This window comes from Exophiala viscosa (assembly GCF_022695815.1).
Source record: "Exophiala viscosa unplaced genomic scaffold EDD37scaffold_4, whole genome shotgun sequence".
Taxonomy (NCBI): domain Eukaryota; kingdom Fungi; phylum Ascomycota; class Eurotiomycetes; order Chaetothyriales; family Herpotrichiellaceae; genus Exophiala; species Exophiala viscosa.
The window spans coordinates 767894-785462 of NW_026944356.1; the positions used below are offsets into that span (position 1 = coordinate 767894).

Genomic DNA, 17569 nt, shown 5'->3' on the forward strand with positions numbered 1-17569 from the left:
TCATCATCACCAACTGATCACTGTATTGTTTTCACAACCCGAGATATCCTGCACCAGACTCCAGTCAACGCCATGCCGCAAGTGGCGTACCGATGTAGTGTCCCTGCTGCCAATGACAAATATACATTCACCCTGGGTAGGTCGAATGAAATACATTTATCCTAGGTATTGAATGGTCGTTGCAATGGTCTTGTTGAAAACCCTTTCGCCAGTAGGGTTTTCTCATCGGCGACTCACTTCCCCCACGAGCATCTGACCATCCTCACCACCCTCACTTGCTTTGTTCAATTTGTCTGGGAACCACAAAAAGAAGATTACCTGTACAGTCCACATGGGTGCTGCGTCGAAGACGTATATTGTCCACTCGTGCGTCAAGGGGTACCCGTCCGTGCCCATGATATACTCCACGACACGGAAGATCGATCTCACGATGATCAGCCCGCTGCAGGCGTAGAGCATGGCCAACCCTTGTCTCCACGGAATATCTGTGCTCGACCGTGGCTCTTTGGCACGAGATCTCCGCATCCTGACGTGGAAGACTGCTGCCACAACGATGAAGAATCCAAAGATCATCAGCTGGACGAACAAGCCCGCGACGACGATGCCTTGTCCAATCTTCTGTGTTTTCTGCTTCGCCATCAACCCAGCCCCATTGCCCTGCACGTTTAGGGCCAGGAAGTCCCCCAAGACAAATAGCCTTGTTATCCACCTGGGATGCACGACGGAGAACCGCTCCCCATGTACGCTGCGGGTGAGCCGTCCAAGAACCATGTATATGGAGGCTGCGTACAATACAGGTGCGAGGAGGATGAACATGCTCTGGACAATGTAAGGCCCAATCTGGTCGGTATGCCAGTAAGAAAAGATTCGGGCGGTGTAGCCGATGATTTGACACAATCCACCAGCAGCAAAGACCGCAGAGAACCATAGCCGTGTTTTGATCATGCGCCAGCAGAGTAGGCTCGTCATGATTGTGAAGAGTCCGAGGAATATGCTGGCAAGAGGTAACGAAGGTAGGTATTTCCAGAGGTAGATGCCTGTCCCATCAACAGGCTTGAGGTGAACCATATCTGCCTTTCAGCTTGTAAGTCGATGTATCGGAGAGAAGATGATCTCAATCAGGGTTCTTGAGTATAAAAGTGGCAATCGGATGTATTGAAAGTCTTGAAATTAGTTTAATTGAAATATCCATCTCTGAAGACGTTGCTACGGTAGGCATTATATTCTTTTCCCCTCTACAGAGACGGGATCCCATTTCAGCACAGCCTCATGCTCCGAGTCCATTGTGTGTTATGCGAGCAAGTTTGTGAACATACGTTAGAATTCTGGTTCTATGATCCACAGCCTCGTGCAATGCTTTTAGTGTACGCGTATAAGCCAGTTTTGGGCTTAGTGTACACGTACGGCTCTTTCCGAGGCGGTAAGTTTAGGGGTAATGACCTACTAGTGCGCATGGAGGGCCTTGCCCTGACCCACTCGCCGCGAAGTGCCATTGCATCGCCCTGGTTTCCTGCTCCTAACTCCAGAGGATTGTCGCAGGCAGCAACATTCATGGGGTCTCCTCCAGAGCTGCAATTGGCATTTTCAGATATTCGTGCCATTCGGATGCAAGACTTCCACAGATTGACTCGATCAAGAAACGGCCGCCATCACCCATCAGCCACAAGTCTCGTCCACGATGGAGCAGCATGGCGTAGTGCGCAAGAACGACAAGCGCTTCCGCTTGCTGCTGGCGGAGCAACTCCATGAACTCGAATGAAAGCAGAGCCGGCCAAGCAAATACCAGGGGCACAAGAAGTTTGGTCCCCGTAAAAGCACGCTGTGCTTCGAACACTTGCTGAAGGCGGAATATTGCATTGTCATAGGCTTTTCGTGATGACTGCGGTAAATTCGTACCATGTAACAGATTGCGGAGCGCCTCACATTCCGGGTCGCTTGTTGACGGCGTCTGTTCGAAAACATGAGACGGTATCAGATGAGGTCCCACTTCCGTCTCGCGGAGAAGATGCGTTGACTCGAGGATGATAGCCACAACACCACAATGAATGCTCACGCAATGTGTAAATCTGTGAATGAATCCTTCTAGGCTGTCTCTGTGATATCGCAAAGCGTCGCACAACAAGTGGACCCCAATCAAGGCTGAGAACAGGAACATCTGAGCACAATTTGCCGAAGTTACCTCGAGGACCTTATTAGTCTCATTGAAGAGTGATAAAGCACGGGTCTGTAGACCGGTAGCATACTCGCGGTAGAACATACGAGACTCGGCGTATTTGATGCTGAGGTGAAAAGCCGACATCGCGAGAAGCTGATGCATCAGATACGGCGTCGTAAGGGCATATTTGATGTACAATGCCACGGGGACGATGCCTGGTTGCGTGAGGTCTTCGGGGGATAGAAAGTCCATGTTGGAGAGATTGTTGAACAGCTCGATATGAGTCAGATTTAGGCTATAAGCATCAAGTTGCTCGTGACAAGTCGTGGTACGTGTCTGCCATGGTGTTTCCTCTGGCGTTAGTGTAGCAGTGGTTGCACGACTGGCAGCCGCTGGGAGGGCATTGCCCTGCGGAACAGCTGGCACAATTTGAGGCGAGTTTTGACCGAGGAATGAACACCGAATCTCTGCGGCGTCGCAGTTGACGCATATTGGGTGATTTTCGTCACACTTGAGGGTGAGGCTGTCAGTCCTGAGGCTCGAGGGCTGGTACCTAGGATGGGACTTTGGAGACGTACTCTCATATGTCGCCTCTTGCAAGGGACGCACCCATTTCTGGACTTCTTATGAGTACGACGGGACATAGCCCCGAGTTGCACAAAGTAACATGTCTTGAACTTGGCTTGTGCCTGTGCCTGTGCCTGTCCAGAATAGACGGAAGTGATTTGAGAGGACGACACCACAAGGCCGGGTCTTCTTGAGCATACCTTTAGAGCGGCAGCGTCATCGTCCTTAATGGGACGAAGCTTCGGGGCAAGTTTCCCGACCGCCCCTTGGCATTGCTTAAGAGGCTATTGACACTTTTTGGCTGTGGCAGGACCGTGTATCGTCGAAGCACGCACCATCCATCAGATACACTCACTCTGACAACATCTTAGTGTGGGGTTAAGCCAACAAACAACGGATCATCGTTTGATCTCATAGTCTTAAAAAGAACCTGCACCGTTCACTTTTATCCTTTCCTCCAACACATAACATCGTCACTCATCCGCCGCATATCCTGCAATCATGTCGGACGCTACCGAAACCAAGCCAACTCCTTCCGCGGACCAAACTGCCTCGTCCGAACCCAGACTTGCTCAACATGAGACCAAACTAGTCCAGAATCCCCTGGGTGACCCTTCTACTGAGGCCCCCGCCACTGACTCTAAGTCCACTACATACACTGAGGCCGCAACCAATGCCGCCACCAACGCAGCCAACACCGCTTCCGCTGCGGCTTCGGGTGTCACTGCCTCTGTCTTCTCGATGTTCGGTGGTGGCGCTAAGAAGGAACGAAAGGCCGACGAAGACGAGGGTACTAAGGAGGAACCAAGTGGTAGCTCAAAAGCTAAGGGAGACGAAGAAGATGTGAGACACCCTCAATTGATTGTTTGCAGTGTGAAAATGGGCTGATCAGATTTTCTTTCCAGGACAAAGCTGAAGAAGAAGAAGCCGAGGTCGAGTTCGAACCAGTCGTTCGCTTGACGGAGAAAGTCGACACCAAGACCAACGAAGAGTCGGAGGAACAGGTATTCAAGATGCGAGCTAAGCTCTTCAAGTTCGATCGAGACTCGAGGGAATGGAAGGAGAGGGGCACCGGTGATGTACGATTACTCAAACACAAGGAGAACGGCAAGACAAGATTGGTTATGAGACGTGACAAGACCCTCAAAGTCTGCGCAAACCACTACGGTCAGTCACTTGCGAACCACTTGTGGAAGCAATAATGCTAACACCCTAACAGTCACCCCTGACATGAAGCTCTCTCCCAATGTTGGCAGCGATCGCAGCTGGGTCTGGAACGTTGCCGCTGATGTCAGCGAGGGCGAGCCTGAAGCTTCGACATTGGCTATTCGTTTCGGTAACAGCGACAGTAAGGACAATCCCATCGCTTCATTTCACATGTACTAATTGCATGCAGATGCCAACCTCTTCAAGGAGGCATTCATCAAGGCTCAACAAGAGAACGAGGCCTTGTTCCAGTCATAGATGTTTTGTGTCATAGCGAGCATGGAGTCTGTGTTGACTGATGATTGATATCCTGCTGCGTGGGATCTTGGACGATCCAGCGATGTGATCATATGAAACGGACGGCGATGAGAGACAGCGTTGAGATTCCTGTTGACCCCTGCCCACCTTTCCATACCTCAGGCTAGATAGAAAACGGCTGGAGGACCCTCAGAAGAATCAGAAGACTTGAGAAGTCCCAAACAATTCACCTTTATCACTGATCCTGCGTGAATGCCAGAGACCAGCAGAAGATACAGATCGATACCTGGTGCCCCAAAAGGCCAACTGCGCTTCGGCTGAGTTGCCGCTTCCAACCCCGCATAGATTTAAGAACGTGAACCTCCGATGCGCATCCCATCGCATCGTGGCCTGGCACGACACGAACTTCAATTCCACCAACATCTCTTTCTACTGCCACTCTCATCTTTCATATTTGTACACGGTCGATCTCACCCGACAATTATTGTGATCGCCTTGTGTCCGTCTTGATCGCCGCTTCTTCTTCCTGCAACCTCTTCCTTTTGCTTCCTTCCAGACCGTGTCGTCCAGCAACTCGCGCGTCGGGTCGATCTCAGCATTCTACACTCATATCGTTTCCCACTCCACCCTGTTGAACGTTGCCCAACATGCCGGACGTAAGTGTCTGCATTCCCCCGTGTCACCGACGCTCTTTCTTACTGTTCCCACAGGTCAAACGTTCCATAAAGATCATTACCGAGCAGAAGATCATGTACGTCGATCTACCCAAATCACCGATCTGTCCTGCACATTGATGATCACGACAACCCTACTTCCACATTTATTCGTACAATGCGCATGGAGACAACATGCGCGCATGTCCTGGACAAAGGCTAATTTGGTCTTTGCAGTCCTGGTGCCGATAGCGGAGTTGCTGGTTTCCCTTTGCGACACTGGTCTATGAGAATTGTCCTGCTTCATGCGGACACAAAGCAAGAGATCGACGCAGACATCCTGGAGTCAGTCACATACGTGCTTCACGAGTCGTTCGGTGATAAGGCAAGACAAGGTACGCACAACCCTTTCGCAACCTCAAAGTCGATCTAACCTTTCGTTCTTAGTCTTCAAGAAGCCACCATTCCGCGTCTCTGAGGATGGATGGGGAGAATTCGAGCTCATGGTCGAACTCAAAGACCTTGGCGGCAAGACGCACAACATCGTCCATGACCTGAACTTCAACAGTGCTCGTTATGAGACCAAGCAGATCATTACCTTCAAGAACCCCAAGGGCGCACTCCTTGAGGCTCTTCGTAACTCTGGTCCCATCCCTGGTGAGACGGCCACCAATGGCGCAGACACCGCTAGCAAGAAGCGCACAAGCGAAATCGGCGCAGGTGGTGTTCAGAAGAAGAAGAAAGCTGGTGACAGCAAGGCCATCGACATGGACAAGTTGGCTGAAGGACTTCAGAAGCTTGGCGAAGATGACCTTCTTCAGGTGGTACAGATGGTCCATGACAACAAGAGCGAGGATTCCTGGATGCGTAACGACGTCGAACGTAAGTGCACGGCCATCTCCATGCAAAGTGTCGCGCTCAATCGCTAATGAATCTGCTATCAGAGGGCGAGTTCCACGTTGATCTCTACACTCTTCCTGACAACCTCATCAAGATGCTCTGGGACTTCACAAGCGAAAAGAACGCCATTTCTTTGTCTGCATGAGCCGGACCACGACTTGGCGCATCCATTCAATGCACTTGAAGCTGCATTTTTCGTGTCATACCTGGCGCATTTTGACTCTTGCGCTCGTGGCAACAAACCGATCCGGGCGACTCGGGAACTGCACCATGTACCACTACTCCACCAAGCCTTCTTCTGTCACACGATCTACAACTTCTCATGCGAGACCACCCCGCCTTTCGCAGCGGGCTGCTCAGTGCCATGTGCAATTGAGCCGTTCTGCATTTCTTTCACCTTGCAAAATGATACCAATATTTTACTAGAGCAAAAGAGATCTCTCGTTAGGGGGTCCTGGTTATGGGGCTCGTCATATTTAGGCTAGTGATTCACTTTTCCTTGACGGGCAGCAATGCGACTCTTGAACAGGTTATTGTTCTGGGGGTTTGCTTTGCGCAGATGAGGGAATCTAGCATGGGCGTTGAGCGGGATGATATGATTGAGGTTCCGGACTCAGGGCCGAGACTTGCCTGCAGATGCTCTCATGGACAAAGATGGTCACAGCCTGCGACCGGTCAAGACGAGAGTGAAAGGCACACTACACAAGCCGCATCAGTGCGGTGAGCATATCTCGTGCTTTGAAACTAGCATCACAACCGCGACATAGACGTCGCATGCACAAAATCAAGCGATGAAAATTCTTCCAAGCACAGAGAGTGTCTCCCCAAGTAGTACAGTGTCTGAAATATGCTCATACATGATATAATGAGCTGCGCGCTTGTAGTCCCTCCGTAGGGCCATCTTCGACACCTCAATGTATGATGCGCCATAGGCTAGCCTTCTCAGTAGATTTGCCATTGCAAAACCATTCAATGTACTCTCGGTCGCTGATGTCAATCACGACTTCCACCAGACCATGTGGACGAATCCTCATCCAGCATGAATGTGAATCCACGAGAGACTTGACAAATGCCGGGGTCAGCTTGCGATGCATATTCCCTCTGTTGGTGCGTCCTCCATATGATACTTTGACAGTGTTTTGAAATCCCGAGGTCTGCCAGGCGACGGGTCGCATGACGTGCACTATCCCAGGATACAGGCGAGGGACACGCATCATACCCAACTAACAGGAAGCCGAGATGATGCAGTTCTCTTGAGCACATTCGCCATGCTTGATAAGAGATCTCCAGCGCCTGTGCTTCTTCGGAGTAAGAGCTGCAATCATGGCAGCGGGGCCCTTGTGCATGTATAGGGTGCAAGTAAGCCGCTTGGGCTTACGTGCCGATATGAAAGTGTAGTTCGGATGCAACGTTAAGCGAACTGTTGAGTTCGAGTCATAAGAAGGTGTCTTAAGTGTGGAAGGGCTGCATGTGAGCAGCACGAAGAGCGGGATTCCATCCCTCAACCACAGGAGGTACCGTCCAGCACCGGCGCCGGAGGGCTTTCGTTACTGGAGTACACGATGTCTGAGAGACGAAATGATTAGCATCGCAGGACGCACCTCGAGGGTCAGCGAGGGTTTGACAAGACATACTGTAGTAAAACGCCCTCGAGCCCTTCAGCCTTTGCATCCGATATCGTGGCGAAGACTTCACCACCTCTGTACGCCAGCACGGCGGGAATCTGTACGGACTCCATGTCGGCGATTTCATGATTGAGCCGCACGAATCGCGTCTTGTTGTTCTTGTAAGCGAGTGTGCTCAATTCGTCCTCGACTTCTGCACTCGCCGAGGATGACGGGTCATAAATCATAACCACAACGACGGTCTCTTCGGAGACTTTTTCAACGGCATCGAGGTACCCAGTTGCGTCGACCTCTATGAAGGTTCCCCAGGTGCGTTGGCTGGGGGCCTGTCTTCGTTGTGACGCCGACTGAGACTGGCATTGGGACGACAGCTCTGCAAGGCGGCTGGCGCGCCATGATCGCATGAACTCCGAGTCTGCTTCCTCGTCTGAGAGCGCGAGGTTTTCGTCGGAGGACGACGTCGACTTGGGAGATGTGCCGAAGAAGCTTTTGCGCTTATCGGCCCCAGTGGTGCCGCTGGTGGCGGCAGGCTTCATGGACGAGGTCAAGTTGCCTGCGAAACTGGCCAATCGTTGGCGGAAGGTCGATTGTTTGGCACGAGCGTAGGATTGAGCGTCGGCAATGACGCCTTTGGGGCCTGTGTTGGCATCGTATGTCTGTGTGGGCAGATGGTATGTCGTTCTTGTGCTGGTCATGGTGGCCATGTTGGCGGCGGTGTCGTCGTCGTCTGTCCCGGGGTCTGAATGATAAGCGTCGTCGGAAGACTTATGATCGCCGTCGAATGAGTGTAAGGAATCGTCGTCTCGGTCCTCGGGATGGGAATTGTGGTGGTCTTGATGGGAGAAGTACCGGTCTGCCTCTTCGCGGGCGAGGTCCGCCATTATGTAGGACGTACGATAGCAGTGGCCTAGGGGCTGGGTCTTTCCTGGCTAATGACACAGACCGATACAAAACAGCTGGGCTTGCAAGGGTTTGGTGGTTTGATGGACGTGTGCTTTTGTGAGATATGCGCTAGGGAGTGGGTGACATTGGGCTAGTGGTCGATCACACAGTTTACTAGGCCACGCGGAGCATGTCAGAAGAGCCAGAGGGGACTTCGGTCACTTGGGTGCGTAAGGCTCGACGTGTCGAGAGAATATTTGGTAGAGAAACGACGATGTGATGCGCCAATTGTCGCGGATGACGACCGACGAGGAATGGCTTGAAACACGGCTCACCAGCTTCACTAACCTGTAAATCCTTAGCTTCAAAAATTAAATGGTTTAGGCGTGCACTCAGGATACCAAGTGACCCCGTAAGGCGGCATCGGGACGGCGGATCAGACCGTTGATCTTCACGGTCAAAATAGAACCTGCAAATCAGTACTTGCCAGTAGTGATGGACAAACGAATGGCCACAGACTGTTGAACGATGGATACCTAGATAGCATAACACATCAGGCTCCGTGACTCAATGCGATTCCTCCACTCAGATCCGAAAATCATAACCTTTTTCGGACTCGTTTCAAGTATTGTGATAGGGGAATTTCCTTATCCGAAGCGGATGAGAATGAGACAAACATCACCTCATGCCAAGGCGCCGCAAACAACTCTAAGCCTTTGATATGGAGTGTTTAAGAACGTCTATTCTCCTCCATATCAACATTGTACTGATCGTGAATCGTAGCTATACTGGGGAACAAATAGAGTCGCGGAGACAAGGTACAAGATAACTCACGGGCTTCTTACAATTCTCCGAATGACTTGTTAGATTCTGGTGAAGTATTGCACACTCTTCGACATAGCATCTCTCTCCAACCTTGGAGAACCGGTCACTTCAAGGTCCATGGACCTGAAAGCACGGACACAGTAAAACTACATTTAACAATTATATCAACATGTCACCAATCACCCGTGCTGCCTTGAGGAGCTCAACGCTGAATATCTGTTTCAAGCTCAAGATATTCAAAACTCTATCCAAGTATCATTAATTCATAGTGAGGTTCAGGTTGTCCAAATCTCCTTCTCGTCTGGCAGACTTTAATGTTTGTGCCTCGTCCGCCTTCCGACTCCCCATCCAGCATCGGTGAGGACATCGTCGTCACGTATCTTCCTGTCCACTCTCACTCTTCTCACGCCGGGCTTCGGATCTTCTTCCCCTTGGCCCAACTTGGACTTCTTTCGCCTTGACGCCGCCAACTTTTCTCGAAGTATTATCGCTTCCTCAGGATCCTCGTACCCTAATTGCGTCAAACGAGGAGTTTCCTCCTCCGGTTGACCATTGTGCTGTGGCATGTCTAGATCATCCATCGGCACTGAATGAGGCTTGAGTCCCGCCAGCGTCGTCTTTGCCCTTCCAGCGAAAGAAAAGGTCGATTTCTCCGTGATGGAGCCGGCTTCGCCGCTCTGTCGCACAGATGGTGGGTTACCGATTTCGCTGCCGATCCCGTCGGTGTTGATACTGTCTATCGAGCTAGCTCTGGACTGCCTTGAAGTTGCAGAGGTGGTGGACAGGTTGCTGAGAACTCGACCCATGAGCCTGCCTTTCTTCTTGGGCTCATTGGACCCGCTCGCCGCAGGCTTCTTCCTAATTTCTTGGTCGAGGAACTCGCGGATGGCTCCATTCAAGGCGTGAATACTGCCGGACCTGTTGCCTGGTTGAGCGGGAGCACTCCTGGCAGTTTCATGGTCGTTCTCTACCCCGTTGGGTTCATGCAGGCTCGAGGTACCGTCTAAGGGTTGCGCTGTGCTCTTTTTGGCCTCCGTTAAAGGATGGTGCTTGCCTGGGGAGTTAGACGACAATTCCTGCAGTGGAAAATCTTGGTCTTGTGGTGAGGCCGCTTGTGTCTCACTACGTCCGGACGGAATGTCCCCTTCTCCCGTGCCTAGTCCTCCTTCGTCCATTTGCCCAGGACTTCCACGCATTGCGTCTTGATGTACCTCAACCCCATCAGTTGTCCTTTTGGATATTTTTTTCGTCTCATTCCGGCTCCGATCCGGCTGTCTCTCCAGTTGCACTGGTTGACCTTTGCCCTCAGGCCTTAGTGGAACCGTGCTCACTTCCACGTATTCTTCTAGTCTAGACGTCGGCCTGCCATGTTGTTTGTTGTCCACGGCTCGGACAGGTATTTTGTGAACCGAGAATTTCGCCATCGGGGCTTTCTCCTCGTCTCTTATCGATGACCACAGCCAGTCTTCGGAAACCGCAGGAATACCGTCACGTCGTGCCATACCAAGCTTTTCCCTGTTGTAGCTCCCTTTCTTACAAACAAGGACGGATACACCTGCGGTGAACTTCTCGGTGTAATTGCCCCCTAGCAGCTTCACCATTTGCGAAATGTGTTTAGTTTCTAGACCGTCAAAGCCTGTGGCATTGACTGTAAGGCTCGACAATTGACCGAGACACTGCCTTTTGACCTGTCCAAGAGGATATTTCTCCGCATCCACGAACGTTTTATGGAACAGACATCGTTCCAGCCACAACTCGGATACAGCATGCAGCGTAGTACTGGTAGGTGAAAATTCGGCTTTCCCTTCCTTTCCACAATTATGTGGAACAATTAACAATGTGTTGCTTGCGGTATATGGTTCTTCGGGGGACGTGATGGTTCCTTCGTTGTCGAGGATGATGCTGCGTACAATTTTCTCCTAGATAGACGTAAGCAGAAGCCGAAGATGGTAGTGTTAATAGATCTCCTACCTGTCTCTCATCAAAACCTTCAACCACGAAAGTATGGCCAGCCAGGAACCCCGAATCACTTCGGCGACTTTCTGAAGCCGTCACAGATGCATGACGTTCGGCTCGAGGACTTGTAGGCTGCTTCATGGATGTTTCTCCGTGCCGTAAGACAGGCATTGAGACAGAGGGTTTGAGCTGTAGACGATCAACGGGTTCAGCGTCGAACCCAGCTCCCCCAACAATATCGGTCCACAGGTTCTGTGTCTGGCTCCCAAGCTTAGCACTAGCGGTTCTTCGGAGTTTCCGGGCCGGTTCAGGCACACTGCTCTCTTCTCGAGCACGCTTAGCTGGTCGTGGAGAGCGTTGCGAACCACGATTCCAAGCACCTACGCCTTGTGCTTCAACAGGGAGTGTTGGGTTGTATAGGCTTTCGTCCAATTGCATCGCACGTTCAAGGGTGTCCTTGTACCATTTGAGGCTAACCACTTTCTTCTGCCACTGCAAACCATATTCATACTTCTTCCCTTCAGGCTTTGCCGCGATCAAGTGAGTCACATCTTTCGTCAGGTCACCAGTATATTCTCCACCATTCTCGAGGACGTTCCGCTGCAGTTGGGCTCGAAATGAGAGATCGTCGAATCCTGTGATGCATATTTTCAATCCGGCCAATGTGGGCACGCGGTACTCCTGAGACAGGGCGTCCAGGTTCAAAGCCAGGTCATTGATCCAGCATTCTCGCACGGCCTCAATCCACTCAGGTCGCAGCACTTTTATGTCCTCCCTTTCTCTGGCGACGTATTGGTATTTTGCAGTGTCAGTATTACCGACAATGAGGTGCGTGGTGTCCGAGGTAAGGTCCAATTTGTGTTCGGCTCCCATCTGGATTGCTAAGTCGGCATAGCGAGTCTGAACTTCCGTCAACAGGTCTCAGGACACGCAATACAATCGTAGACTGACCCGTTCTTCTGTTCCTATCGACGTAAAGCATAGTATAACACCTTGAAGAGGTCGCTCGGCGGAACCTGAAAGCGCACGTTAGTCTTGCTGGAAGACGAGCTTATTTGACCTACCTCGGGCTTGTGGCTTTGCCATTCTGCATGTTGGTCGGCTTGACAAAGGACGCTGATGGGTGTGGCGCAGACAACGAGGTCGGGGTGAAGATAGGGCAATATTCAGTACATCAGACAACTTTCTCCATGTCTACCAGTATCTATGGTCATCCCGACGCGTCCAAACACGTGTTCCAGCGGGCAACTTAGCCGACATGAAGTGGATCCGATCAAAATGTGGGGAAATCCTTCTGCCGCCCCAACTTGACGTGGGTGGCATGGTTGCAAATCATCGATATCACTTCAGAGTACGGAGTATATCACCAATAGTTGCGACATATTTGGGGTATTTCATCCATGATCTACTCGACAGAATCATTCATTCCATCAACTCATATGACAAGACAGAGCACCCACAGTGCTCCAGACGCTTTGACTTCAGAAGTACACCGTCAGTTCCAGGAAAGCCGCCGAATGCAGGGATTTGCCGGTCCCTTCTTTGCATGGTGCTTACCTATCCAAACACGAGATAACATAATCAGCTCGAGACCTCATCCAAGGTTTTGTGACTGTGCACGCGCATGTGCGGACCCGTGTAGGTGCTCACTGCCGGAACCTTCGAGAAATGCAGCCCTACTCTGACCTGTGTAATCTCACTTTCTCCTCCAAGTGTGCTCCCTTGTCCAAATCCTTGCTTGGATTTCCAGGGATAAGTGAGCCGAAGAAGCCGCCTGTCTCCGGTTACGGCTGTACGATTTGTCCCATGAGGCAACTGCTACGTGGCCTGCATGCGCGAAACATCCCCTGATGTGCCTGCTATCGTTGCTGACCACGACAGGATAGGAGCTGGAGCATGGGAAGGAAGTCGTTACGAAGAAGACTCTGACTAGACAGGCTCTGAAATGCTACTGATTAAATTGTACATGTACTCAGCCTCAATGATACACGAATGCATTTGTGCAGAGGAAGTGCTAAAAGACTCATCAGCAGGTACTGCAATGCTTCATGCAGGGCAAAGCTACGAGAAATAAGCGCTGCGTCTGCCGGAGAGCGGCCAATCCATTGACCCATGGAGGCTATTACAAACACCGCAGACCGAAGGACCCAATCCGACTATGTCAAAGGTGCGATCCTTCCGGTTGTGGTATGCTGACCGCTCGCGTCCGGCATCTCGGTATTGAAGTCAGGAACCAAGTAGGTACGGGTAATTCCCCGTAGCATCGCCAGAAATTAAGGTACTTTGAAGTCTCTGCTCTCCAGCACCGTGCATGCATATATGTCATTATGGGGTACAAGTTCGAACAGTGGAGAACAGTAATATCATGTCCTGGCATTGGGTACCGGTGCAATCATGGCGCTCTTCTGGTACAAGCCGACAGCCGTGGATCGAGGGATCCAGACAGTGGCCGGGTGTGAACAGTACAATGAACGTGGGTAGATGACCAATGGACAGGGCAGCGTCCTGTGTTGAGAGGCGGCAGAATGATGAGGTATGTGTCACTGCCGGGACGCGGCGGCTCTGGAGCATCCTTCGCACTACCGTCACGAGTTCCTTTGTCCTTCTGACCATGCCCTGCCCTCAACAATGTCCCTCTAAGGCATGCTTCGGGAAGAATGAGATATAGCTTGGCATAAATTTGCCTCAGGCTGGTATGAGTGTATCGTTTGATCCAAGTCAGAGAGTAGTCAGAATGCCAAGTGAGCCGGCGACGAGAACAGGCGACCAGCATGACAGGGCGGAGTAGAGCACGATAAGGCCTGAGATAAGTTACCCAATGCAGGTAAGCTTGTACAGTAGGTGGTCGAAGCACACGATCAATTTTCCAGACCAGAGATGTGCGCGAGATCCGTGCTGAATGAATTAATGTTGATCAATCAATCTGATGCGTGGCATTCGATAGCATCCCGTTGAGCCGAGGAGATCCAAGTAGCCTGCCACAGCCTACTGATGACAATAATGACATTTCTGGAGCCCCATAAAAATCTCCAATACCCTGTAAGATCACCGAGAAGATTGACCATACGCGGCTTCACACCCCCAAAAACAAGCTCACGGCCTACCCACATCATTAGCGCTACATACTGATTGATCATTGCGGCGTGTATCAGTGCCTTATGTAAATGCCCTCCACCTTGCTCCTTTGCCGGGCCGGGCGTGCCTGTTTTCTGCTTACCACCAATGGTATCTGTTGCTCTTCCATCATTACATCTGGTCGTTCTCCAGAGTCATTTTTCTTACCTGCCGGCGATTCTCGTTGCAGGTAATCCGAAGGAGATATCTCGTTTCGAAATTCGCCTTCTTGTTTCTTCTTTACTCAGCCTGCTCGGAAACTGCCACACAACACCAAATCAATTGAGGACGATGAGTGCAACCGTTTTGGATCACGGCTCGCTTTAATACGCCGATCTGGCAGCGGCACTCCATCTCCCACTAAGAAGATCAGAGGAGAGTCTTTGCTCCATTAGTCCAAAAGGTGCGTGCAGCCCAAGCCAAGGCCAACCCGAACTGCGGAGTTGGCACCCGCCTGCCCATTCCCCTTCCAACATTCCCAAAGTCTGCTTGTGTCAGGACGAACCGCCGACTTGCTGTTACCAACGCCATGTTATTGTGGTTTTCATGAATCTAATCCATTATAGCAGCGTCGATTGAACGTTGAAAGCGCTTCGATCTCTCAGACCGAAACATCCGAGACGAAACGGCACCCACGCCGCCACCACTTCGCTTTGGCCGCCTTGTACAACTGGAAGCCGAACGCCTGCGAAGCTGGCTTTCTCACGAGAACACGCAAAACGTCTCCTTAGATTATCTCTTCCTCCAGTACCTGCTCAGCACGTCGCCCTCCAACCTGTAATATCTGAACAAGTCGAACGGCGTGACTCGGTGGGAGAGGGGGACATGGTGCACGCCGATGGCAGGCGTTCCCCGGAACGAAGAGGGAGGACTTCGAGCAGTATCAGCGGCCCAGTCAGTGGTATGGTACAAAGACCCAGACTTGAAAGCGATGTCCGAAATGCTTCCACACAACGACCAAAACCCGAAGTGCCCATCAAGATAACCAACTTATCCGACGAAAAGCCCGTGGCCAGTGGAAATGGCGTCTCTGTCGCTATCGCCCTCGCAGAACCAGTCCTGTTCTTGCAAGGCTATGATGCCAATGATGCCTCCACTCACAGCACCACCATGCTTCGTGGTAGTCTCATCCTGCGAGTGACCAAGCAAGCCAAACTCAAGTCAATCTCGCTCAATTTCCGTGGCAAGTCCGAAACGGAGTGGCCGGAGGGCATTCCGCCAAAGCGAGTCGAGTTCAGAGATACGACCACAATCATGAACCACACTTGGTCGTTCTTCAATGCTCAGATCCCGACCGCTGAGCACAGCTATGGGGCCGACATTGTGCAGCTCCAGAAAGGCCCTTCAGTCGAGTCGAAAGAGCTTGGCGTAACTTCTTCCTTTGATCTCTTTCAGCGTAGCTCATCTCCCGCAAAAGCGCCATCATCTCGCGACATGAAGAGACTGTCCCTTCAAGCCAATCACTCTCGAAGTTTTGGCAAAGGAGACACAATTAACGGAGGACCCACCGTGGCTCAAAAGGGTTTTAAGGTATTTCATCCTGGTGACTATATCTACAATTTCGAACTACCTTTGGACTCGCGGTTACCGGAATCAATCAACGTCGACCTCGGTCATGTCAAGTACGAGTTGGAGGCCCTAGTCGAGAGATCCGGTGCTTTTCGTGCCAACTTGGTCGGCATCAAAGAGTTGAGCCTGATCAGAGCACCTGCTGAGGGCTCTCTGGAACAGGTCGAACCAATTGCAATATCACGTAATTGGGAGGATCAGCTACATTATGATATTGTCATCTCCGGCAAATCGTTCCCGCTCGGCTCAAATGTTCCAATTGCATTCAAGCTGACCCCTCTGGCCAAGGTGCAATGTCATCGGATCAAAGTATTTGTGACAGAAAATATCCAGTATTTCACAAACAACAAGAAGGTCCACAGGCTGGAGCCAACGAGAAAGGTGCAACTATTCGAGAAGCGTGCTGATGGGCACAGCGTTTCCTCATATCCTGGAAGTTCCATGCGTATCTTGGCAGGTGGTGGCGTCCCATACGACTACCGTGCAGCTGCAGCTGCTGGAGACGAGCAGGTCCCTAGGGACCAAACCAACCTTCTTGGTAACCTGGATAACGACGCCGGAAGTATTGGCCCGACGGAGATGGAATTTAGTGTACAGCTGCCGAGCTGTCACCAGATGAAAGATAGATTGAGGAGTGAGCGGCTGCACTTTGACACCACTTATGCCAACATTCAGGTCAATCACTGGATCAAGGTAAAGACTGTCCTCACTTAACCTCTAAATGTTGCTAATATATCTCGGCAGATCGTGATGCGTCTTTCTCGTCCGGACGAAAATGACTCCACTAAGCGACGCCATTTCGAGATTTCGATTGATTCACCTTTTAACATCCTTTCATGTCGTGCAACCCAGGCGAACATCTCGCTACCTGCGTACAGTGCCGGTGGAACAGCGCCTGCCCCAGCTGATGAGTTCGAATGCGGATGTCCCGGAGCCGCCTTGAGACGACGAAATACTCCTCCAGTCTCTCAACATCGCGTTCCAACGCTCAACACCTCAGTCGATAATGGCAGTGCCGGACCTGGTGTACAGCGCAGCTGGACTAATGATAGTGGGGGTCTTACCATGCCCGATCAAGCACACATCCAGAACGATCCCAATGCTGCACAGCCTAGGCCGATGCACTTGCTCCGAGCCCCGTCTTTCAATCCACCCGCATTCGACGAGGATGATCCTCCGCCACCTTTAGTTACTCCTCCTCCTCAGTATGATAACATCGTCTCGGGGGATGCGAACCACGCACTGGCTGATTACTTTGCTCGCCTCGCCGATGAGACTTCTGATGAGGATGACAGACTGGATCGATCCCGTGTCGACTATCCGTTAACACCTGGTGGACGCCTCAATAGGAGCATGGACATTCCGCGAACCTGGGCACCTCTTGTTGACGGACATGCAGGCTCGTCCCAGCAGACACCTTCTGCTTTGGCGACCTCAAGCTCCATCGCACATTGAACAGAATGAACTCGCATATTCTAGTATGAATGGCATACAACAAAAACGACACAAACACGACTGATGATTTCGACGAGAATTATATTATAAGTGAGCGACGCATCTGGTTCCAACAAAGGAGGCTCTCTGGATATGGATCATGGTATGTGGTTCAGGAAAACATGGAGGCGTTCAAGAATTGAGGAGATCTGGAAGAGGTAGGAGATCAATCTGGTTGAGGCTGAAAGTCCGTGGCGATCATCTCGACCCATAGCATGCAGGAATTTCGCTCTCAATAGTACTGCCATTCAGTGACGCTCCGCCCCTATGTAAGACTGCTCTTGAGTTCATCACGAATCTTTCTCAAGTCTTCGTAGCCGTCCAGGTATGCCATAGATTGGATAGGGAGAACTTTCGCTATGAGG

General features: G+C 51.3%; 7 protein-coding genes across 7 annotated transcripts; 3 read left to right on the plus strand and 4 right to left on the minus strand.

Annotated features, from left to right (window-relative positions):
• Positions 1 to 12: 12 nt before the first annotated feature.
• EDD37DRAFT_628295 (RTA1 like protein-domain-containing protein) lies at positions 13 to 1169 on the minus strand. Its single transcript, XM_062816425.1, has one exon. The coding sequence runs from the start codon at positions 1066 to 1068 to the stop codon at positions 223 to 225; it is 846 nt and encodes a 281-aa protein (XP_062670786.1). The 5' UTR covers positions 1069 to 1169; the 3' UTR covers positions 13 to 222.
• On the minus strand, positions 1154 to 2885 carry EDD37DRAFT_628299 (uncharacterized protein). The gene is made up of 2 exons (XM_062816426.1): positions 2734 to 2885; positions 1154 to 2665 (listed from the first exon to the last, which is right to left on the minus strand). Exons 1-2 carry the CDS (start codon positions 2797 to 2799, stop codon positions 1550 to 1552), a joined length of 1182 nt encoding a protein of 393 aa, XP_062670787.1. The 5' UTR covers positions 2800 to 2885; the 3' UTR covers positions 1154 to 1549.
• Positions 2886 to 3038: 153 nt separating this feature from the next.
• Positions 3039 to 4503, plus strand: EDD37DRAFT_693674 (small monomeric GTPase). The gene is made up of 4 exons (XM_062820065.1): positions 3039 to 3565; positions 3628 to 3889; positions 3942 to 4070; positions 4119 to 4503. The coding sequence occupies exons 1-4, from the start codon at positions 3224 to 3226 to the stop codon at positions 4184 to 4186; spliced, it is 801 nt and encodes a 266-aa protein (XP_062670788.1). The 5' UTR covers positions 3039 to 3223; the 3' UTR covers positions 4187 to 4503.
• Positions 4504 to 4575: 72 nt separating this feature from the next.
• On the plus strand, positions 4576 to 5884 carry EDD37DRAFT_680058 (transcription initiation factor TFIIF small subunit; the record flags this gene model as incomplete). The annotated part of the gene is made up of 5 exons (XM_062819705.1): positions 4576 to 4842; positions 4897 to 4937; positions 5077 to 5234; positions 5287 to 5721; positions 5784 to 5884. The coding sequence occupies exons 1-5, from the start codon at positions 4834 to 4836 to the stop codon at positions 5882 to 5884; spliced, it is 744 nt and encodes a 247-aa protein (XP_062670789.1). The 5' UTR covers positions 4576 to 4833.
• A 1268-nt stretch (positions 5885 to 7152) lies between these two features.
• Positions 7153 to 8638, minus strand: EDD37DRAFT_369164 (thioredoxin-like protein). The gene has a single exon (XM_062811941.1). It carries the CDS (start codon positions 8243 to 8245, stop codon positions 7349 to 7351), a length of 897 nt encoding a protein of 298 aa, XP_062670790.1. The 5' UTR covers positions 8246 to 8638; the 3' UTR covers positions 7153 to 7348.
• Positions 8639 to 9038: 400 nt separating this feature from the next.
• On the minus strand, positions 9039 to 12370 carry EDD37DRAFT_628307 (DNA replication regulator DPB11). Its single transcript, XM_062816427.1, has 4 exons — positions 12092 to 12370; positions 11979 to 12043; positions 11043 to 11927; positions 9039 to 10990 (listed from the first exon to the last, which is right to left on the minus strand). The coding sequence occupies exons 1-4, from the start codon at positions 12111 to 12113 to the stop codon at positions 9383 to 9385; spliced, it is 2580 nt and encodes an 859-aa protein (XP_062670791.1). The 5' UTR covers positions 12114 to 12370; the 3' UTR covers positions 9039 to 9382.
• A 2410-nt stretch (positions 12371 to 14780) lies between these two features.
• Positions 14781 to 17514, plus strand: EDD37DRAFT_370734 (uncharacterized protein). Its single transcript, XM_062811944.1, has 3 exons — positions 14781 to 16403; positions 16455 to 17307; positions 17361 to 17514. Exons 1-2 carry the CDS (start codon positions 14967 to 14969, stop codon positions 17163 to 17165), a joined length of 2148 nt encoding a protein of 715 aa, XP_062670792.1. The 5' UTR covers positions 14781 to 14966; the 3' UTR covers positions 17166 to 17307; positions 17361 to 17514.
• Positions 17515 to 17569: the final 55 nt, after the last annotated feature.

Excerpts from the sequence above, each read along its gene's own strand:
- EDD37DRAFT_693674 (XM_062820065.1), top strand. The coding sequence starts at position 3,224 with ATGTCGGACGCTACCGAAACCAAGCCAACTCCTTCCGCGGACCAAACT. Across the intron at positions 3,890-3,941 it reads AGTCTGCGCAAACCACTACG|TCACCCCTGACATGAAGCTC; the intron begins GTCAGTCACTTG and ends ACACCCTAACAG. Across the intron at positions 4,071-4,118 it reads TCGTTTCGGTAACAGCGACA|ATGCCAACCTCTTCAAGGAG; the intron begins GTAAGGACAATC and ends AATTGCATGCAG.
- EDD37DRAFT_370734 (XM_062811944.1), top strand. The coding sequence starts at position 14,967 with ATGGTGCACGCCGATGGCAGGCGTTCCCCGGAACGAAGAGGGAGGACT. Across the intron at positions 16,404-16,454 it reads AGGTCAATCACTGGATCAAG|ATCGTGATGCGTCTTTCTCG; the intron begins GTAAAGACTGTC and ends ATATCTCGGCAG.
- EDD37DRAFT_628295 (XM_062816425.1), bottom strand. The coding sequence starts at position 1,068 with ATGGTTCACCTCAAGCCTGTTGATGGGACAGGCATCTACCTCTGGAAA.
- EDD37DRAFT_628307 (XM_062816427.1), bottom strand. The coding sequence starts at position 12,113 with ATGGCAAAGCCACAAGCCCGAG. Across the intron at positions 11,928-11,978 it reads CGATAGGAACAGAAGAACGG|ACTCGCTATGCCGACTTAGC; the intron begins GTCAGTCTACGA and ends ACGGAAGTTCAG. Across the intron at positions 10,991-11,042 it reads AAGGTTTTGATGAGAGACAG|GAGAAAATTGTACGCAGCAT; the intron begins GTAGGAGATCTA and ends ACGTCTATCTAG.
- EDD37DRAFT_369164 (XM_062811941.1), bottom strand. The coding sequence starts at position 8,245 with ATGGCGGACCTCGCCCGCGAAGAGGCAGACCGGTACTTCTCCCATCAA.
- EDD37DRAFT_628299 (XM_062816426.1), bottom strand. The coding sequence starts at position 2,799 with ATGTCCCGTCGTACTCATAAGAAGTCCAGAAATGGGTGCGTCCCTTGC. Across the intron at positions 2,666-2,733 it reads GCAAGAGGCGACATATGAGA|TGTGACGAAAATCACCCAAT; the intron begins GTACGTCTCCAA and ends CTCACCCTCAAG.